This window comes from Scomber scombrus, chromosome 13 (assembly GCF_963691925.1).
Source record: "Scomber scombrus chromosome 13, fScoSco1.1, whole genome shotgun sequence".
NCBI lineage: Eukaryota > Metazoa > Chordata > Actinopteri > Scombriformes > Scombridae > Scomber > Scomber scombrus.
In genome coordinates, this window is record NC_084982.1 from 20,187,770 (window position 1) to 20,209,836 (window position 22,067).

The window sequence follows — 22,067 nt, forward strand, 5'->3', positions numbered from 1 at the left end:
CAGTGTTAAGATTTTGTGCACTCTACTCATGAATATATCAAAGACTAAACAAACACCTGCTTTTAGGCTTATGTCTGCATCTGCATCTAGCAGTGGGATCCCAACCTTCTGAGCTGCAGCAAAGGTTTGTTCGATCAATAAGAAATGTGATGTATTTTAATTTTTGTGTGCTTTGCTGTCCTTACAGGTGCAAGGGGAAGAAATAAAGTAAAAGGTAAAAAAGCCTCTAATGCTAAAAAGTGCCACAAAGTCAACCAAATACATCACAGCTTTGCTCAAACACTGCAATCACTGGGGATCACACACAGGACGCCTGGCCTTAATGAATACCCACAGTGCCCTCTACTGGAGAAAGAGAGACTTTTAACTTGATCTTTGACAAGAGTCATAATGAAACCATTTAGGAAACAGGGGTCTTCATCGATAAAAAAAATGAAATTTTGTTCCTACTTGTAATTGCACTGCCCTGTGTTTTGGCCACACTCTGAAAATATGGTGTAAAAACTGGCCGAGTTGGTAAACCTCTGGAGATTTGTAAAATCAACAGACAACAAAGAACAATAAATAACAAATCAATGCCCATTATTGTGTATATCTATGTTTCTCAAATATCAATATCCACAGGGACTGTTTGTAACAAGACAAGGACGTCACAATAAGCTGTAAGTAATTGTAGTGGGTATTTATTGCTATTTTCTAATATTTTATAGAAAAATTAATAATCAAGAAAAAAACTGGCAGATTCAGCAATAATGAAAATTACAATTAGTTGTAGCCCAACTTGTTTAATCTCGTTTGAAGCATACAAATCCTCATCTGAAGGTTACTTTTCATTTCAAAAATCTAATTAGGAGGTTTTTGTCCAAGTTATGGGTTTTTGTTTTTGTTGTAAAAATAATTTTCAAAATAGCAGGATATCCAACAAAATCAGTAATTGGTAGGCAGAACATATTATTCTGACAGCACAATGTGTGAACCGTTCTAGTTGAGTAACCTGTATTAAGAGGAAGGGAAGCTGATATGTTAGTGAACATAACTATACTTTGACAAGACATCAATATACATAAGTCTATTTTAATGCAGGAGCTGTCTGACAGCTGCTGCCAGCACAGCAGAAGCGAACCCCTCCACCCCCCCACCCCCAGGACAGGCTCCGCAGACGCTTTAATCTTAAATGTACGAAATGTGCAGAATTATGATCCTATGGAAATGATGCAAATAATCATACTGCCGTCCTCCATTAGTATGTGACAGCCCTGCATTATGTAATGCAATGCATAGTGCTCTGTCCACCCACCACCACTGCATTCAGAATGCACTGATGGTGTACATGTCTAATAAATATTGCAGGAGGATACATTTGGACCATCTACCTCGCTGCATAAATCAAGACTCTTTCCAGCCTCACATTATCAAGGCTTCACTTGGCTGCATGGCTGCTTGGCCCTTCTGCTCTCCAGCAACTGTCAGTGGTTACTCATAAGCATCTGTGTGACTGTACTACCATATGTTTCTACACGTTCTATGGATCGGGGTCTACTCCACAGTATGTGTAGCCTGTTTACACTCTGAATACACTGAATTCAAGCACATAAAGGTTAGTTCATGAATGGCAAGAATAGGTACTGGTTTAAAGTCCAGAGGTCCTCCCCCAGGAAATATTGGTCATTTTCCCCCACTGCACACTTAACCACAGTGTGGATTTTTCATTATGAAGAACAAATGACCTCAAAATCCTGTAAGACCTCAGACAAAATTTTACTGTGTAGCAAACATTTTTACACATGTAGGTTCAATGATGCAAAGTACATAAATACTTTGTAAGCTGATTTACTTCTTTCACATTTAAGCATATTTTTATATAGTATTTCACTTATAATAATTAACCTCGTTCCACCATTAAATACATGCTCTTTCTTTAACATAATGAGGTGATTAAAAGCTATGTATTGTTTAGCAAGTCCTATGATTGTTATAAACAGGTATGTAATGCATATGCAATGCATATCAAAATTATTAACTTAAAATTGTTGTGTATATAGGCCTTTGCATGGCAGCATTATTTCACTTTTCACAGCAGAAAAAAACACTAGGGTAACAAATAACATTAACTATGATTCTTATTCAGCCAATGATACAGTTGGGGTTCCGGGAATTTTCAAAATGGGAAACTTTCCATGGGAATTAACGGGAATATATGGGAATTAACGGGAATATATGGGAATTTACGGAAATAAACTGGAACTTACAAAATTGACACACTTTTGAACCCAAGGACTACATAAAGTCAAGTAAGTTTTGATATTAGTGGGGAAAATATATTTGATTGATGTTATTAAAGTTTGATTTGCAAATATTAAATTAAAATGTGTTTGTAGCTAGCTGGTAAATCAGATATGCTATGTGAGCTAGCTAACACAATTTCATTGGCCATTTAAGAGGCTAGTTTATCATGGTGTTAGCTACCTCAAATGTAAATGTAAATAAACGTTACAGTTGATAAAGTTTATATAAATTGCCCCCAATTTCCAGTTAAATCCCATTAATTCCTATATATTCCCATAATTCCCAACAAGGAATATTTCCAAAATTCCATAGTTTAATTTCCCATGGGAAGTTTCTGGAAATTTACCGAAAATGTATTGAAAATGTTCCCGCCATTTGTAACTCTAAACACAGTATATTGAATACTAGTATATTGGTTAATTAGGCTGTTTTAATCAATATAAAATATATATTTAAAGCTACAGGTTATCATCTCTGATACAGACACCTGGTTCTTTAGAAGTCACATAAGTTTAATATAAATTATGTCTAATCAATCAGGGTAGTGTATGTTTGCATGTTGTTGCTACTGCTCAACATTTAAGTTCATTTAGCTAACTTTCCAGGTACTAACTTTCTTATATACAGTCTATGGTACTAACACCAAATTCATCATTTTGAACTTTATGTTGGTTGATTGATGACTTTATTTAACGACACTTACCTCCCTGCTAGGTGAACATCCTCTATTTTTCATCCAGGTAGGATGAAAAATTTCTGTTGCTCGACATTGGTCTGAAATGTAGGTCACTCATTAGTTTGTGGACTCAAGCCTCAAGTTTGGCATTTTGAACGCAGCTGTCCTGGATTTCTCTTGCCAGAAGTGTTGAGAAGTGACTGTGTATGGGCGCAAGGGTGGAGCTGACTTTAACGCCAGCTGCTAATTAGCTAGGTTAGCAAGGTGAGTCATTAACTATGCTAATGCAAATGCTAATTTCCACTTGCAATAAATCGGAAAATATGGAAACGGAATATCCGACTCCTTGGAGGGTATTTTAATACAACCAAATGCTGAACAAGACTTTTTAAGCAACCAAATGTTATATTTTACAATTAACTTTCATTAACTGACAACACATTGAAATAGCAATGACTACGGGTATGCCTATATTCTGTGAATAAGAGTTCACGTTACGTAACCAACGTTGATGCCGCAGTAACGACACAAATGCACAAATGTTCACCTTTCAAGCCTACAAAAAGGGTATTTGATGATAGAGATGAAATGGAAAAATGTCACTCCACTTGATGAACACCAACTTCTAATATACAGGGTTGGGAAGGTTACTTTGGAAATGAAATAGGTTACAGCTATGACCCTATTTAAAATGTAAGAAGTAATGTAACAAATGTTACATAATCAAAGTAATGTAACTTATTACATTTGATTACTTTTCAAATTTTCTAACAAATGTTTTCAGCTGTTAGAGTAAGTGTACCCATTAAGCCCACCAAAAGTTCAGGTATTTTTCATGGATACTGACATTATATTATAACTTATTATTATAAGAGATTATAAGGACAAAGATTTATCTCTCATTTAAAGTCAAAGTCTGGCATGTGTTTAATTGACACCATTTGAGCCCACATGGGCTCCAAATAAGCCCACATCGTGATTTATGTCCAAAATATAAAAAATAAATTGTTTTCAAAGAATTATAAATATCAATAAATATACATATTCAGTAACAAGTTAAATATTAAACAAAATGGGAAAAAACTCTCCTCCTGAGCAAAATCCAGGACAGCAAGGAGAGACCATACCATTCAACCATGCATATCAATAAATAATATTAAAATAATTAGGTGAATACTCTTATCCTCTTGGAGGTAATTAATCAAACAATAATATAATTATATAATAAAGTAAATCATAAAGTAAAATGGCTCTAACATATGGGTCATCGGTGTGATTTGTTGATAGTGTCTCTATATATAAATGCTTTGTCGATACGACATATGTATTGAAATCTAACTGAAACTTGATATATGGACAGACTGAGATTATTATACTATATTCCATGTGTTTCTTTTTCTTGAGGATTGCATAATTAATGTTTCCTGGAAGATTTAAAAAAAGAATAGAAATGTGTTTGAGATTGAAAACATGACATCTAACCAATCTCTCCCAAAGCCGAGTTAATTGTTAAAATAAAAATATTAATGCAAATTTATTATGTGTTCGATTTTTAACAGAAATAACCACAAACTTTATGAGAACTTTTAATCCTTCACCTGTTAAATCAGGAGTGCAATAAACAAAACGTCCTCTTATTTACCATTTAGTGCATATACATACTCATTGTGTTTTTGTTATTAAACCATTTACATAAACAAGGGGGGCAAAATATCAGGAACATTTTTCAATAAAATCCACACCCACTTCGACAAATACAATAATTTCATGAAGTAGAGTCATCACCTTTCTGACAATTTCAACACAGACTGGAAATGTATAAGCTTCATAAAAGTAGATTTTGTGGCAGAGCCTTTGTATTGGATTGCATTAGATTGCACAGGGCTTCTTAACAAAGTGCTCAGTGAGTGTATCAACAGGCAACGAAGAAATGACTGAAGGCAGAATATAGCAGATCAAAGCTCATAGAAAATTATACTAGAATAAAGGTTATGCAAGGAATCAAACAGAAATGACATTATTCAAAGGAGGCTGCACACAGTGGACAAAATAAACGCCATAGCACCTTGTATTACAACAAAGTCAAACAGCACCACAAACTACAAAACCACAGTGATTATTCAATACAGTATAGTGCACAAAGACACAGTGGCTCACTCAGTGATCATGCTGATAAAAAAAATAAATGGCAGATTTCACTGACAGCACCTTATGTTACAAACAGACACTGCTAGCTTCAATTATAGAGACAAATGCATATAATCGTTGTGTTAAATCACTGTAATAAGGTATCAATCTTTTCGTTTTATGAGAAATATGTTATCTCTAATAAAAGATTAGTTAAGTCAAAACTGTCATAAACCCTTGCCATGATGTATGGGATAATGTACCTTAAATTAATATATTTTTGTAGGCTAAAAAAGGTTTTTAAAAGATATCAGGAATTCAATGTGACTTTTTCTTGCATGATCTCATTGTTATTGGAGTGGTTTAAGACTTTAAGGCTTTTCGAAAGCTTCCTGCTGAGATGAAGCTCAAGAAATACAAAGAGCAGCTGATGAAATCAGTCATGGTCAAAGCGTTTTAGAGATGAAACTGAAACCCGCCCACTGCCAGGTAGAGGTGGATATGAAGAGGTGCTTCAAAACTGAGACATATATATGGTGAGATTGTAAGACAGCAAAGCTGGAGATCAGTGGCTTTTGCCCAAACTCTGTGCTTTTCAATCACATCTTTACGGGTGTAGAATATTGGATTTATTAAAAGTAAAATAGGACAATGAAATAAAAATCACATACAGGGAAAAAAATGTTTTTTAAAACTCTGGGGAAGCTGAAATATGCTATGGGTAAGGTAATATTTCAGTGTCATTTTATCATTTTTGTACTGCATCATAGCTCGATGTTTGCTGCTCCACAGTTGAACACTTGCATCATTTAAGTACAAGTGAGCGATCTGAGTATTTTTAACCTGAGGGCAGAGTCTGACTTTGGCACCCTGTTGGTTTTGCGGCAGTTGATTTGTGGTTTCTGGTCCATGACTGAAAATACATTGCATGTCTGAATGATGGGGAGAAGTCTCCACTGGCTAATTTGGACCGCCCGGGAGCTAATGTCAGTCTGCACAAGAGCAGTAAACTGTAAGAGATGCAGAAACCGTTTTGCAACACCACAAATATTTAGATGTCCTTTGTGATTAATTACTGATATGTTATTTTCATTCTGGTTGTCAGTCATTGATGAGTCTTTTTTTTTTACACTCAGATATAAGCTATGACAGAGCAGATGGAGGCATAGGATTATCATTTTAAATAACATAAACAACTTGTTATTTACACTTCATAAAAAGGTGTTTTTCATGTTCTGACACATTTCGTCAATGGAAATTACTTGACTTGACATGACTCATTGCAGTGCTGACACATTAAAGCACTACTCTAACAGGGTGCAGAGATCCTGTAGCCAGAATTTGTATGCAACTGATTGTATGAATTGCAGCTGAACATAAACATAAAATGAGCACATTGCCATTTCATTTGATTCAATTACTATGTTTAATATCATGTAATAGGCCAAATCACTGAAAATATCAGAGATGTGCTTTACAGGTGTCACAGTTATGCATGCAAGTTAACCAAAATGCAGACAGCAGGAGACAGGAACTAAAGAAAATAATTATTTATTTAGCAGATTCTGGTTACTGGCAGATGGAGACAAAAACCAAACCGACTGACTTGCAACATGAGCTGCAAACAAACGAACAGCTGCACTCACTGGGATATGTTGACCATGAACTGACAAAGAACATGCAGGTATAAATACACAAGGACTAATTACAGAGTAAGACACAGCTGGAATGGGACAGGCACTGGAAAAGGAGGGAGCACAAGGACTGGTTATCAATGAAGACAACGAGGGTGTGGCAGGCAACAAACAGGACGAGGCTAACAAGACTAAACACTGAACAGGTGTGCAGGGGAAAAGAGCCTGATCAGGGCTACAGCAACACATGAGGAACACAAGGTTACAAACTGCCAAGAATAAAAACCAAAGCAAGGCAAAGATAAAACTAAAGAGAACAAGACTCAAAGGGAAAACAACATCGAGCACATCCATAATGCACACAGAGCAACACCAAAAGAAAACCAAATAACAAACACCATGACAACAGGCCATTAGGGGCAGAGGAGGCAATTCAAACAGAGATTACCCCTTTTTGGACAGCTCTTTACTATTTAGTATAGCAACATTTATAGAATATGCAACATTATGTTTTGAAACATGAAATCCACTGGATACATCTTTCAAACTGATGACAAATGAGTGCGGCAAAAAGACTTTTTGCCGCAGACTAATCATTTTAAGTTGCATTAAGTGATTTTTTGATCAGAGCCAGTTTATGCTATCAACTTTTCAAGTGCTTTTTTGCTAAAGTGTCAGCAAACACTTACAGAAAGTGGTCTTTTTGTCTACCATCAAATACACGTATTACTGAAATTTTGGCTCTTGTCCACCACCTCCTGTGAAAACACAGTACACAGTCAGCTTGTGCAAATAACTTTGGGTTGAAACAGCTACTAATGTGTTTATATCAAGGGAAGGAACTGTAAAAATGGGCTGAAAGTGGCTGTAATTTACATAGAATTGTGGAGTGATGTGTTGATTTCTATCACTACTTTCAGTCTTATAATACAAAAAATTTGAACTTAGCAAGCTTTAAATTACTAATATGATCATAAAGACTGCCAGAATGTTGTTATTCATTCACTCAGGTATTAATTAATGTGTTTACAGCACCTGCTCATGTAACATGTAGACCAGTGCATTGTTGTGTCAAGTGCTGTAAGTAAAGCTTTTATTTGGCCAAAGGTCAACCACTTTGCACCAATGGTCCACAGTCAGACACTAATAACACCACAACACTGCCAGTTCAAAGTAATGAGTGCAATATTTTGTGTGCAATAACTTTGTGTAGTCCTGATGAATGCCTCATTATTTAATTCAATTGTTTTACTGTATAGTCTGTTGGGGGAGGGGAGATATTTAAGCCCAGACTAGTTTGTTATTTTATTAATTCCTGTATTACATATTTAGAAGCCCTCACCCAGTTTTAAAAGGAGCAGAGATGATAGAATACAGTGTGCTGTGCTTTGTATTGCAAGGTTATGGCAGCATTGTACACTGTGAGTAAAAAACATTCACCCAATTTCATGTTCATGCAGTTGTACTGCTCCACATTTAACGATTTTTACATATTTTCAGACATTGTCTGTGTTAAATCCTGTGTTAAAAGGTATTTGACCAGAGAGAGAGCAGCCGCGTTTATGAGAGTTCAGTCTGCTGAGAAGTGGAACTAAGACTGTTTTCAATGTGGGGATTGTGACGTGGCTTTAAGCCCCTCAGTATTAAACTTGCCAAAGCATACAGTGGAAGAGACAAAAATACAAATTGAGGTAAAAAAAACATGGAAATGGGGTTTAAATCATAGCAACTTCATGACTTTATGTCAAAATCAGATGAAAACTGCCAGCTGCTATAGTGCCTAATCACAACCACACCACACACACTTTTGTATTTAGTGTATTTAGTGAAGGTTCAAATCACATCAGTATTAGTCACTCAATATTTTAGCAAAAATGTCAGCGCTGTATTTATCTTTTAAACCGTGACTCAGTAAGTCCTTGTCCAAGGACACTTTTCTGAGGATATGTTATTGAGTAAATAAAAACATGAAGAGAGACGAGTGTGTCACATACCTCTATAAATATACATATGAGAGGATTACGTGACAAATTCAGACTTATTTAATTTGTTTGTCTCATCAACTGCAACTGAAAATTTATAATACAAAAATACAATATTTTCAGTTATACACATTACACTTTTTCCTCTTTTCTAATATTCTGTATTTCATTGAAATGTCGTAGTAACTTCTTCCTCTAAAGTAGCCTAATGCTCATTCCACATCAGAGTTTTTTAGAGTTGAATGATTTAGAGATGATTGAAGGATTGTACATTCTGCACAGTGCTGACAGTAAGAGCAACTTAAAATCTTCAGTGTTGAGGCAAACTTGTCATCTAGTTTCTGTCTCAGGAGGCATTACATTGCATTTATCAAAGTCAGAAGTCAACAACTCTGACTTAACATCTGTGGAATACAGCACATATGCTGAGTGAGGAACAAAAGCACCTGCTTTACACCTCTAAGGGGAACTGGGGAAGTGGCACTCTGATGTTGCAGAGCAGAGTGTAGCAAAACATTAGCATTCACTGGTGATGCATGACAGCCAAATGCTATTTTTCTTTACCATGTGAATTTGAGCAGTGTGAGATGTCAGTTTCTATTTGACAGCTCATTTGTCAGTCCTTTAGGCCTCGGTCAGGCATCATCCTTTCAGTGTACAGACACGCAAACCCTCCACCTGCCCTCTCAGGTGGAAACATCCCTGGACCTTTGCCCGCAGTCAACCTTGCTTCCAATGCCAGACCTAAACACACACACACGCAAACACACACACAATAGCTGGGAGGAAATAAAGGCCGCTGGAGCTGATTTTCTTTTCTTTAATTCTTTAATATCAGCAGACATTGAGTTGTCCACTGGGGTGCAGCCAGTTATTCTAATCTCTTAGCTGGTCTAAACAAAACAAAAACAAAACAAAACGTGATGATAGTAACTTCTTTGCAATTACCTTTCAGTGTGGAAAAATCATAGACATCTGTGATAGTGTTTGCTTTGCTGTTTATTAACACCGGTTACTTAATTGCATGTGTTATGCAAACTAATGCTGCTGTATTTGGTTGATTTCTGTTTTTAAGGCTTTCAATCCAGTCAACATTTCTTTACTGTTAATATGTTGGAAATCTTTCAATGTGACAAAGATATTCTAGATGTTACCAATAAAGAATCTCGATTTCAAGTTTACTGCATAATCACATACTGTGATACAAAAAAACACCCTAAAACAATAATAATCACTTATCTCCTGTTAATTTTCTTCCCTTGTAAATATTTATATTGTGAGTGTTAAAGCTTTGCCAAAAGCGATCCACTCTGCAGTTTCCCTCTTCGCAGTTAATAAAATTAGTAAGAGGAAAATGTCCCAAGTGTCTCCAGCAGTGGGGGTGTGTACTCCTACCTCGCACGAAAGCTGTTATGATGTTTGATCTTCTTCTCTTGCACCTTGTCTTTACAACTTCTCATCTCCTTTACAGAGTACCTCAGGGGGAGCAGCCAGAGAAGGAGACGTGTTCTGTTTACGCTCAACAAAGTGGACTCTTGTTATCCGTGGCCTTGTCAAGGATTGCTTTGGAGAAACTAAAGGAGACCAGCATCACATTCCGCTCCACAGTCATTTAAGAAAGGCCTCAGGTATTTAGTATTAGCTTGTTAATTATCTGTGCATCTTAAAAAGCACACACTGAAAGAATACAGATTTTATGGAAGAGGCACTTCACTCTCATTCGACACACTATATTATTGTAAGCATTGCAAGCAGTGGAGAATAAGTCCCTGCTCACACCTGAATTGACTCTATGCAGTTATCAAGATTGATTATATTACATAAGCTTTTTTGAAAATCATTTTTGAAGCCTGGGTTTTAGGTTTAATAGTAACACTCTTCAGTAGTTGGAAGCCAGTAGTATCACTATAGGACAATTGTCAGTTATTTGCTATGCTTTGCTAATGGCTTTATGGATTGAAATTCTGGTCTGTCAGTTGTTCCAGAGTGAAATATCTCAACATCTATAGTGATGGATTGCCATGACATTTTTTAAAGTCGTTTATATCCCCCTCGGGATGCACTGTGATCTTGAAGAATAAGTATTTTCCATATTTCTCTTATTGTCAACAAATCTTGTATGCAAGGCCAAATCCTTTTAATTTTTCATTTTGCACTATCATTATTTTGGTTCCTGACCAAATACTAGCAAAAATAATCCCAACTGTCTCAGTTAAATGTTGTGTTTAGTGCTCTAGCAAATTATATCCCACCATTTATAAATATTATACGTGCTAAACATCAGTATTTTGGTATCGTCATTATAATAATGTCAGCATGCTGATGTTGGCATTGAGCTCAAAGCATAGTCTCACAGAGCTGCTAGCTGTAAGCCCCACAGCATCATACGTATAATCTTATTGTGATTGAACTGGTGCTAAATTCTGATTGGTGCAATGAGGTACAGTACGTGACATCACATTTTGGATCTCACCATTAGGTCAATTGATTATCAGTTCTAGAGCTTTCCATTGTATTGTATGATCTTCCTCAGCAAAGGGTGTAGCTTAGTTGACTTTCTGTCTTTGTACTAAACCTCTACCCAGTTGTAAATTGGCTAGTATGGCTAAATGTGGTTGAAAAAAAAAAGCTCAGCAGCCAGCAACCTTCAAAATCTGTGCCTCAAAGAGATCTGAATGTCAGCAGAGGACATGTAAGTAGCTGCTAAAAGGACTTCGAACCTGTGGAAGTGGAAGGAATTGATTTTTAAAAGAGCATATTTAGATGCCTGCCTTGAAAGGGATGTACACTTTTTACCTCCAGCTTTCAGTTCCTAGAGTAGTTTCTTTGGACCACTTTTGTCCAAATGGCAATTTAACACACGCATGTAGGCAGTTATTAGAGATCTTCAAATAATAATGGTAGAAATACAATAGGAGTGGTTGACACTGAAGTATTGTTATGCTACCATTGATAATGAACTCAGGTTGTGAAATATTAGTATGTGCATTATTCTACTCTTCCAGGGTAAATATGTTTGTGTCTGTATCATAGTAAGGCTACATATACCCTGACATAGCCAGAACACCTTGTTTACTAAATTGACACGGATGTGAATATTTGCAAGCACCTTTGCTGTATTAATGCCCTCGTTTACAACCTGCACTGTCACATCTTATTGCCCTCTGATCAGCTCATAACTCTTACATGTATCCTCATCACAGACTCCTGTTAAAACAGTGTGACCATAATGCACTCGGCCACAGGAGACTGTCCATGGGGTAATTGAAGCACTTTGGCTTTCCTCATGCTTCATTTACAGATGACCTGTTATACTTTGGTGAGCACAACCCCCGGCATAACAGCGCCTCGTCTTATTATGGAAGTCGTTAGTGTAAGAAAAGCCTGAAATGAGTTGCAAATACATCATGGGAATACGGGAAAGTAAACACCTACAACATAATGTGTGACAAAGCTGCCTCCTCGACTCACTTTGAAGCTTTTTATACATTTTGTTGTGCCTGCCACAGAGGTATTGATTCAACTAAATTATATTATTTGGCAGTATTTTGTGGTTGCAAAGTATTGAACAGACCCTTTAGGGATTGGTGGAGCATCTTTTTTAATGACTGTTTATTCTTATAGCATCATAAAGAATCCACAGTGTCAAATGGACCAGACGATTTCATTACTTGTTTGCCTTTGATAGTTGCACAGAGAATGTCTGAGCCGTCTCTGATTCCCCTTGTGAGAAAAACACTTTCATTTGAACTAGCAATGAGTGAAGGTATTTAATCTGACAACAGTTATCGTCAGGAACAAACTACAGAAAGGCGACATCACTGAGGTGGCAAGTCTCAAACTTGTGTTGGCAGCAGCAGTATGATGGCTGCTGTGCTGTTTGTTTGATTGTTGGACTTGTTCTTTCTGGTTTGACCCCTGAGGAGACAGTGCACTGCACAAATATCACAGGGGGCCTATGATTTGAATTTTGTTTTTTAACTTTTTTTATTTTGTCGAACTGCAACGCCTCAAAAAACATTTTACTGAGCAGTAAACAACATTGGCAGTGTTTCCTTTACAGAAGCTTAGAACCACCATGATCAACATGTTATACAAAAATATGGAAGAAATTAAAATGTCAAGAAGAATATGATACCAGTGGGGTTTTGAATGTGGTCCTCTCAGCATTAAGGCTGTTATTCTGGACTCATGTTTTTCTGAAAAAGGCTGTTTTCTAACTTCACTACATTAAAAAAACAACACCAGTTTATTTAAATATACACTATACTAAACTAGTGTGTCAACAGTTCTCACCTGTGACATTTTCTTTCCCCTCACTTGGTGACCTAAGGTTGCCTGGGACACATTATAACAAGAATTATAACCAGAAAGCACAAAGATTTGACTTGTTATCGTTGTTATTTTTGTGGCAGCTCACTAACAGTGTCACAGAAGAGCTGCCACCTTTGAGTGACCTTTTTTTCTTCCTGCTGTCAGTGCTAATTATTTCAGCTTGTCAAAACAAAGCCTTGCACCAAAGGCTACTGTGGGTTATGTCCCCATGTTAAGACTGTATAAATAAACAAGTTGCATTCATTTTTTAAAGACCAAAATATATTATTGACAAGGCCACAGTCCCATCACTTGCATACTTGGAAATTATACTAAACAATTATATCAGTACACCTGATAAATGTTATCTGGTGATAACAGTGAATGTTACTTATACAGGCAACCTACAATAAGGAGATTGATGAAAACAAACCTCCCAAAACAACAAGGGAAAGCTGTCAGAAAAACTAAAGGAGCAGAGAAGCTACACTCTTTACTTCATTTATATTTTATAGACTAAAAAAGGTGGGTACTGGGTACACACACTTGCTGACAGCTGAATGTCCTCTGACTCACCAGGTTAAAATGCAGCTCATGTCAGAAAAAAAACATCTTAAAAAGATTTAAATCCAGCTTTTGTCCCACGTCACCTTCGCTATCTTGTCCTCCTTTCAGCTTATGTCATCCTGTCCTGTATATTTTCTTTAAAAACACCCACATCCCTGGTTCTGTACTTCCCCTGCTGAGCACCGACAATGTTTCTGACCTCAGCTCCCTCTCACAGGCAGGAAGAAAAACCTGAACAAGCATTCAGCAACATGTTATTAACTTTTCAGTAAATAATTCTGTGTTTGGATCTACAAGCTGTACCCCCACTGTGGGCAGTTCTCAGCATAAACAAATGTAATGTTTCACCATTACGGGAGTGGAAAGCCTATTTGATCTAATATATTTCAGGGTTGCCTTTCATGTGGAGTGTTGAGGTTGTAGTCCAGTTGATAAGCATCCCACCAAGAGGATAAAACACTGTAATGAGGGGCCCTGGACTGGAGTGAAGCGCTTTTTTGAAGCAGCGAGGCATCTGAATAAACAATGAAACTCACAGGCACCTACATATGAAAGCTGAAATAAACCCGTCATGAATAAAAACGTACATTAGTTTGTTTATTTTGCCTTTCATCGGAGGTGTGTTAAGAGACTTGAGACTTAAAATATATTATGCTGCAGTTCCAGCATCACAATTTACATCACTTCTTAATAGACACTCTCATTGCAATAATTGGAACAAAAGTGCTGAAGTGATCATGAGTGCTCGAGGGCTTAATAAGTAAATGTTAATGTGCTGTATCCATAAACTACAACGGTTCCTCTTGTGATTGTGAATGCACAATTTAAGTATGTGCTGTTGCTGTTTATGTAGCAGAGCCTCGTGGCCCCCCTGCTAAGTTCACATTTTAAAAAGCAGCATTACTTGATTGCAATGTAAATCCCAACCCCACTGATTTATTCTGCTAGCAGTCAATGTTTTACTGACGATCAAGATGCTACAAAGGTCTTAATCAGAGCTTCACACAAATAATTACCTCTAAAAATTAACCACAGTCTGTGGCCAGTAATTTTTATTTTCTAATGTTTCCTGTTAGTCTCAAGTTTGACAAGAATGCCCTTGAGAGACATGTCATCATCTATAAACATCTTCTTTTTTTTCTCTTTTTTTTTTTTTACATCACATTACATCCAACCAAATATATTACACTAGTGTCAGCAGTAATTTTATAGTTCGGTAAAGTTAATAAAAAAACAATATAAACATCTGGCATGACAGCACTTTTCAAGGTGAATCAACATGCCTGATTAGCTTCTTCCTAATATTGCTGACACCCAATGATGCATAAAGCCTTGAGGACAAATATATAAAAATAAAAACCAGAACTCTAACTATTTAATGTATGTCCCATATCTTCACTTGTGACATCTTATATACAGTAACTCAGAGGCAGTGCCGGTGTGCGTCCAGCTGCATCCTTCATCAGTGACAGTAAGTGGACAGGGTGCAAGGAAGATTAACTAGAGAATTATTTGGTTTTTGAAGCTACGGTTGAGGTCTTTGTGTGGAAGGACGATGGAGTTGAGTATGATCACCTCGCAGGGAATGTTCACGTTACAACCTGAGGAGACAAACAAGGTTGTATTTAGTTTGTGCAGTGTAGTACAATGTGCAGTATCATGGCATTACGTTTCAGTTGTAAATCTCACTTCTGGCATTTTAGGCTATGATGTATTTCACATTTCTGGTTTGTTAAATGAACAAAAAACAAAAACATGTACTCAGCTTCACACAGAAGAATCTCACAGACAACGAAATGACAAAGACTCCGGAGAGCGCAGTGCAAAAACTTCAAAACAATGTGCATTAAAGATAGAAGCAAATAACAGATGACATAATGCATAAAGTTGCAGTAATGCTTCTTCATCTGATGAGCCTTTACTTTTCTGAGAAACTCAGAAGAAACTGCTGAAGAGAAATATACAGCTTTGGTAGTGATGAATATTTAACAATTCATCTGGGGAATGCAAGTTTCACTTAAGGTCAGATGATACTTACCAAGAATAGTAATAGATGGGGTGAGTTTTCCTTCTCTGAAGAGGGTCTCGCTGTCAATCTTTGCATAGGGATCGTTGGGATTCGGGTCACTTGGGGTTCCTTCTACTCTTGCCCACTTGCCAATCGTGCTATCCCATCCCACAATGCTGTTCAAAACACAGCAGTGATCCTTTAGGAGAAAGAAGGAGGAAAAACGTTAAACATAAACACTGTGTTTTAGGTACTCAGATATGGTCTAGATAGCAGATACTGTTCCTACACGTGGCAAAGCAGGGGACATGGTGAAGTCAGAGTACGTACAACATCAGATTAAAAACATTGGATCTTTATTTGAATGTGTAGTTCAACTAACAAATTGTCCTTGTAGGCAATACACAATGAAAGCCAATAAGTCGTCCGCAGTCTAAATTCATTTTGGAGGCACCCAGTCATCACTGGAGACATGGGATTCAATTATGTCAGCCTCCAAATCGTTAAAAATGACATCTTTGTGAGAGATATAGGCTATAATATTTCTTGTGAGACATGAGAGATTAAATATACAGGATGTCACCAGCAGTGAACTGGCAGATAAATTTGGAATTTATTTGAGACCCAGATTAATTCAAAAATTATTCACAAACAGCACATACACAGAAATCTGCACTTAAACCATGCGTACCAATGTTTTAAGCACAAATCCCAGATTCATTAATATGTTCTAACCTGAATTTGTTCTTACAGTAATGCAAAATGCAGTAATTTTGCATGCGCACTTATTTTGTGCTCAAAGTAATTTCTATGCACATATTAGTGAAGGAGGACCAATGTTTTGTACTGAGTGTGAAGTTAATATGTTCAGTGTGAAACATCTTGGCACCAAAGTTGCAATGGACCTCATTCCACTGCACAAAATCAGAGCAACCAGAAAACTCTGGAGCAGCTTACCTGAAGAGTTGCCCCATGAAGGATGATGGATTCACGAACTCTGACCCCAGCACCGATAGTCACTCCAGTTCCAATGGAGACATTGGGACCCAACTGCATAGAAGAAAGAAAAAAAAGAAATTACCCAAAGTGATCATCACTGTACAACTTCAACTGTTAAAACTGAAATAACTAACATCAACCATCCAGGTAGGAACCAGTGACACTGTGTAATGTGTTATGTGTAATATAATAGGGAAAGACACTTACCATAGCAGTGGGGTCAATGTTGGCTGTTGGATGAATATAGACATTACCTAGAAAAACAAAAGGAAGAATGAGAAGACTCGCCTCCGACATTATAAAGGAACAAAGCTACAGAGGGTCAATGAATCTTACCGCTGATTTTGGGCCCTCCCTCCTTATTTAAGGCGAGTCTTTCAGGATGAGTTGTGTGATACTGGTTCAGGTACAATCGACTGGCATAAATTGCAGACCTAAGAAAACAACAAACAACAAAGCACTTTTTACAGCCATACATCTGCATTATACTGTTCATTAGGGCCTGGATTGGGACCTAGACTTATTCCCTGTTGAATCTGACAGCATTCATTACACATGGACTCACCCTGCAGATTTTATCTGGCTCCAGAAGCTAAGGGTCTTATACACGTAGAGTTTACCCTGTCCTGCCAGGGCAGTGAAGATGTCCTGCTCCAGCCGGATGGCCTCTGCTCGGTGCCAGCCGTTGGTTGGCTCCTCTCTGCAGGAGACAGATTTAAACAGCAAAGCCAGGGGCCTCATTTACTGAGATAAATCCTTTTGTACAAAGTTAAAGGAGAAAATGAAAATCAAAAAGGGAAAACAATCAAGTAAAAGATTTATAGAGCGATCAAGTAGAGATTTATAGAGAAAAGTATAGTATAACCTTAAGATTGAACTGACTAAGTTCAAAAACTTAAATCAGGTATGGCTGCATAGATTTCAATATTTTCTTTCCCCAAATTTATTGAACAATCAAGTGAACATTTAAAAAAAAAAAAAATAAGGCCTGTTTCCCAAAAGCCATAGAATAAAATTGGGTGTATAACATGATAAACTAAATACAAAGTGGATGATGAAAAATCGCAGCTGAAGGTTCTCCCAAAAAATCCTCCAGGATCTGCAGCCTTACCGAAACATACCAATGTAAAAGCTGTATTTAGTCCTTAATGTCCAACTTTACCTTCTCTGACTGCCTAATGACCAGTGTATACACAATTTATACAGAATTTCTTCTGCCAAAAAATGTGCCAGTAATGAAAAAAAGAGATTTAAAAGAATTGAGAATAAGTTCTCAGTGCTTTAACTTCACTGCACTTGTACCTAAATAGTCTCTGAAGTTTCTAAAATATCCAGTAATGTTCAAAACCAACTCAGTCATCCTTCTTAAAGCTAAACAGAAACATGAATCTTTTGCTCTACTATCCAGCCTCCAGAATTAAATGAGAGCACAGAGTTAAAATGCATCACTGGTAATAACTTTGATGGTGTCAGTGCTGGATTGAAACCAAAGCTGATTACCTAGTAGTTATCCAAAACTTAAGTAGATGGGTCTACATGTTCCATATTAATTAGGGTCTCTGGCATAGTGTATTGTGAGAGCCCCAAGATGAAACAGTGTTAAATATTAATGAAAAGAATATTTTAAAGGAGTCCACCCATAATCCAAGTTTTACCAAAAAGGAGGGGATATGGTTAGAGGCAATGTCGTCCCTGAAAGATTTTGCAGCGCAACTCTTTTCATTTCTTTCAAGTATCTCTGATGTGTTCATAAATTGTGCTGATTCAGTGCCAATCTTGATTTAAGTACTATTGATGTTAGCAGATGAATTATGCACAGTGTGCTTTGACCTTTCGTGATACACTGTATTTCAGCTGTCCTTGGCGTGCCACACGTCAGATCTACCACACCATAATGAATATATGAAAACACAAAAAGTCAAAACAAATTTAAAAACAAACAAAAAAATATCCCATGTGTTATCACAGCCTCTGTGAGTGACCAGGGTGCAGTCCTTCCACGTGCACATTTAGGCTGTAATCAGAAAGGAGCTTTCTTTCAATGTCCAGGGAAAAACAAAGTGGGGAGTCTATCGACTAACAAATAGAGGGAGAATTCCTAACTACTCACTGGCAAATAAGTGAGCATCAACCTCTCTACCTAGTCTTTTGCTAATATAGAGAACAACAGAGACAGTGTAAAATAAAATAAAAATAGACATGAGGAAATGTGACAACCTCTTCAGGAGAACAAGCTTTAATAGGGTTTGCTTTTCTGGGCAAAGATTAAACCTAGTACTAGACTAAGGAGTTTTCCCAATGGATATTTTCATTGAATGTTGTCTTTAATGTGGGACAAGGCTTAATCTCTGCCATGCAAACTCCCCAAAATGCTTCAAGTATGAGATGTGTGTGAGTGCTGACCGAGGATGGAGCCGTTTTAAATTTCGTTGTATTGACCTCAATGCAATGACAATAAAGACAATTCAATTCAATTGTGACTTTTTTTTGGTGCAAATTAAGGAGAAAAAGCTGCATCCAAAATGGAAGTTTTATAATTTACAGGAAAAATGCGCAAAGGCCGGGCACAAGCAACATTCAAAAAGCATCCTATGCTCAATCTCAACCTTATAATGGGTTGTATTTAAATAGCTCACACCACATTCTAATTGCTCTATGACCACACCGTGCAGCCTAAATGTACCAACTTACCCATCGTATGGATATCTGATGATTGTGTGAGGAAACACAAATGGCAGGAGAAGGGAAGGAAAAAAAGACAAATGAAGAGAGCAAAAGAAATGGAATAAATAGTATTCACATGCATTCCCACGCACAGATCCCAGAGAAGGAGTACTTAAACTCACAACAACATGTCCTGTTGATTCTTCTGGAAGACGGTGCCAATATGCTGGAAGATATCTGGGTTAAAGAGGTATATACCGCAGTTGATGATGTCACTCACAAATGTGCTTGGCTTTTCCACATAATGCAAGACCTGAATAGAAAAAAAAAAAAGAGGAGCAGTTATGATTTCAAGTGAAACAGTAATGCGTGATTATTGGGGGAATTAAGTCAGGAAGGGTTAAATACCTCGTTTGTTTCCTCGTTTTCAACAATGCAGCCGTAGTTCATGGATTGCTTTCTGTTTGCCTGAGAAAAGAAGAATGGCAGACTGATTTAGGATACATTATTTTCTGTGTTTTAACATCAAGGATAGGATTCAAATATTTCAATATAGTCAAGATCTAAACCAAGGCAAAATACATGGTGACTTTTACACGTTGTATTAAAGACAACACTTGATAATGAAATCTCACCGTTGTCCCGAGGATAACACAGCTATTTGGTTCTCCATGTTCCTTCTGGAAGCTGAGCATCTCTGCTAGAGGAAACGCTGAACAGACGTCTGCATTCAGAACAAAGAAAGCCTCCGGATTGCCGGAGACAATCTGATCTCTGAAGTGATAGATGCCCCCTCCAGTGCCCAGGGCTGCATACTCCTGCAAATACCTGTGGTATAGAGTCAAGAAGACCAGCAAACCTGCAGTGATTCAACCGTGTAGGTGCACCATGGCAGGAAAAGTACTCCCACCATTATATGAAATATAGGTCATTGCTATATGAGTATGCAAGGTATTAAGTATGTCTGCACTTGTTTATAGAGATGTAGCTAGGAGCTCTGTTGTTTACCTGATGGAAATTTTGAATTCCTGCTGTGCATTACAAAGGAATCTGGTCAGCTCTTCGTTTGGCTGAAAAAAGCCGATGAGCAAAATCTCCTTCATATTCGGTACCTGTAGCACAAAACGTGTTCATTATTGGACTTAACACAGGTTAACACCAACCAACTAGAAAGACAAGCTCTTTACCATTTAACAGGATGTAAGGGATGCTATGCAGGGCCAAAGCTTACCAGGCCAAAATAATTGAATTTAACACTATCATGACCCAAAGAATGAAATCTTGAATAGACCTCGGAAGGAACCAATGAACATTCAGATATCTGAAACTGTAACTTCAATCCACAAAAGTTTCACAATTGGCCATGGAACATTGCAGTGACACTCACCTTTGCACATGCTTCAATGTGATGCTGCAGCATGGGCACACCGGCTACTGGAAACAAGGGTTTGGGCACTTCAAATGACAGCGGCCTAAACCTTGTGCCTGCAAAGTGATGTTTAAATCAAAGATCAGATACATTTTTCTTCCAGACATAATAACCCCCCTGAAAAGTAATCTCTTTTCCTCTCTTGTGGAAAAACTAGAGAAAACTAATTTCAAAATTCTGGCATTTATAAAACTTTCTTTACAGATAAGCAAATGTCTGTATTGTGGATTTGGTAATAAATACCCCACAAAAGTGATCTTCAGAAGAAGCACTTCATTTCTGATTTTAAAATTTACCACTGTGTGTTATTGAAAAAATTAGCCAGCTGATATTTTAAATAATGGTGGAGTGATTGCATGGCGAAGTGAAAAGCGTATCAAAATGCTATAATTGCCAGAGGATCTGAGAGCAGCTGGAACTGTTGACATTTTAAACTAATAAAGTAAACTCAAAAACCTACCTGTTCAGCATGGCTTTTGATTGATAATTGTTTATAGTGTTTTTATTCTGTTTTATTGTATTTGTTTTGTTGTTTTAATTTTTTTTCTACTTTATGTTACGCCATATTATTATTATGATATGGGTGTTATCTTCTTGTCAATTTTAATTGTCTTTTTCTCTTGTTTTTTTAATCTTTTATTTTTTTTAAAATAGTCTTAGTCTAGCTTTTATTAAACTTCATCTCATTTATTTCATTTTACTTTTCTTTTGTCATTGTAATTTATTTACATATACATTTTATCATCTTCATATTCTCTTGCGTGCATTGGTCTCAATTTTTGTCTTTTTATTTGTTCTCTCACCAATTTGATCCTTTTTCTTAATTTTGTCTCTTGTTCTGTCTTATCATCAGCTTGTCAATCAAATTGTAAAGGCTGTATGAAAGGTGCGATATAAATCAAATGTGATTGATTTATTAATAATTATTACACTATTACTGCAGTAGTAGATCTGCAGTTATGCTAAAATACCTATTAGTTTAGTGCTTAAATGAGCTAATGCTGTGCTACTAACTGATACTGTTGTGTACATGTTGTCATTTAGTATTGTGGTCATAAAACTTATTAGGATATTCATTCTTAAATGTTATAAGTCGGTGTGCGGTGCCCTCTCCTTACGCCACGTCAGTGATACTTATAAACAAACTGTTAGCATTAGCAGCTTAGCTTCGCTTTTATAACCACACACACATGACCCTTAACAATCATGACAGGGAAGAGATGTAGGTTTTTCTCACCTTTCTGGGGCCCTCCAATTAAAATGACCGCCTTCAGCATGTTGACCAAGAAGCCGTGGTTTGTGACAGATAAGTTCCTGCCTAATAAATCACACACTACCTGCTGCTGCTCTGTGTACCTTTATTTTTGTTCACATCCGCATT

General features: G+C 37.0%; 1 protein-coding gene across 1 annotated transcript; it reads right to left on the reverse strand.

Annotated features, from left to right (window-relative positions):
- Positions 1–14,096: 14,096 nt before the first annotated feature.
- gmppaa (GDP-mannose pyrophosphorylase Aa) lies at positions 14,097–22,053 on the reverse strand. The gene is made up of 12 exons (XM_062432079.1): positions 21,924–22,053; positions 20,645–20,742; positions 20,266–20,369; positions 19,893–20,085; positions 19,666–19,725; positions 19,440–19,570; positions 17,159–17,293; positions 16,930–17,027; positions 16,801–16,847; positions 16,552–16,644; positions 15,625–15,793; positions 14,097–15,187 (listed from the first exon to the last, which is right to left on the reverse strand). Exons 1-12 carry the CDS (start codon positions 21,961–21,963, stop codon positions 15,087–15,089), a joined length of 1,269 nt encoding a protein of 422 aa, XP_062288063.1. The 5' UTR covers positions 21,964–22,053; the 3' UTR covers positions 14,097–15,086.
- Positions 22,054–22,067: the final 14 nt, after the last annotated feature.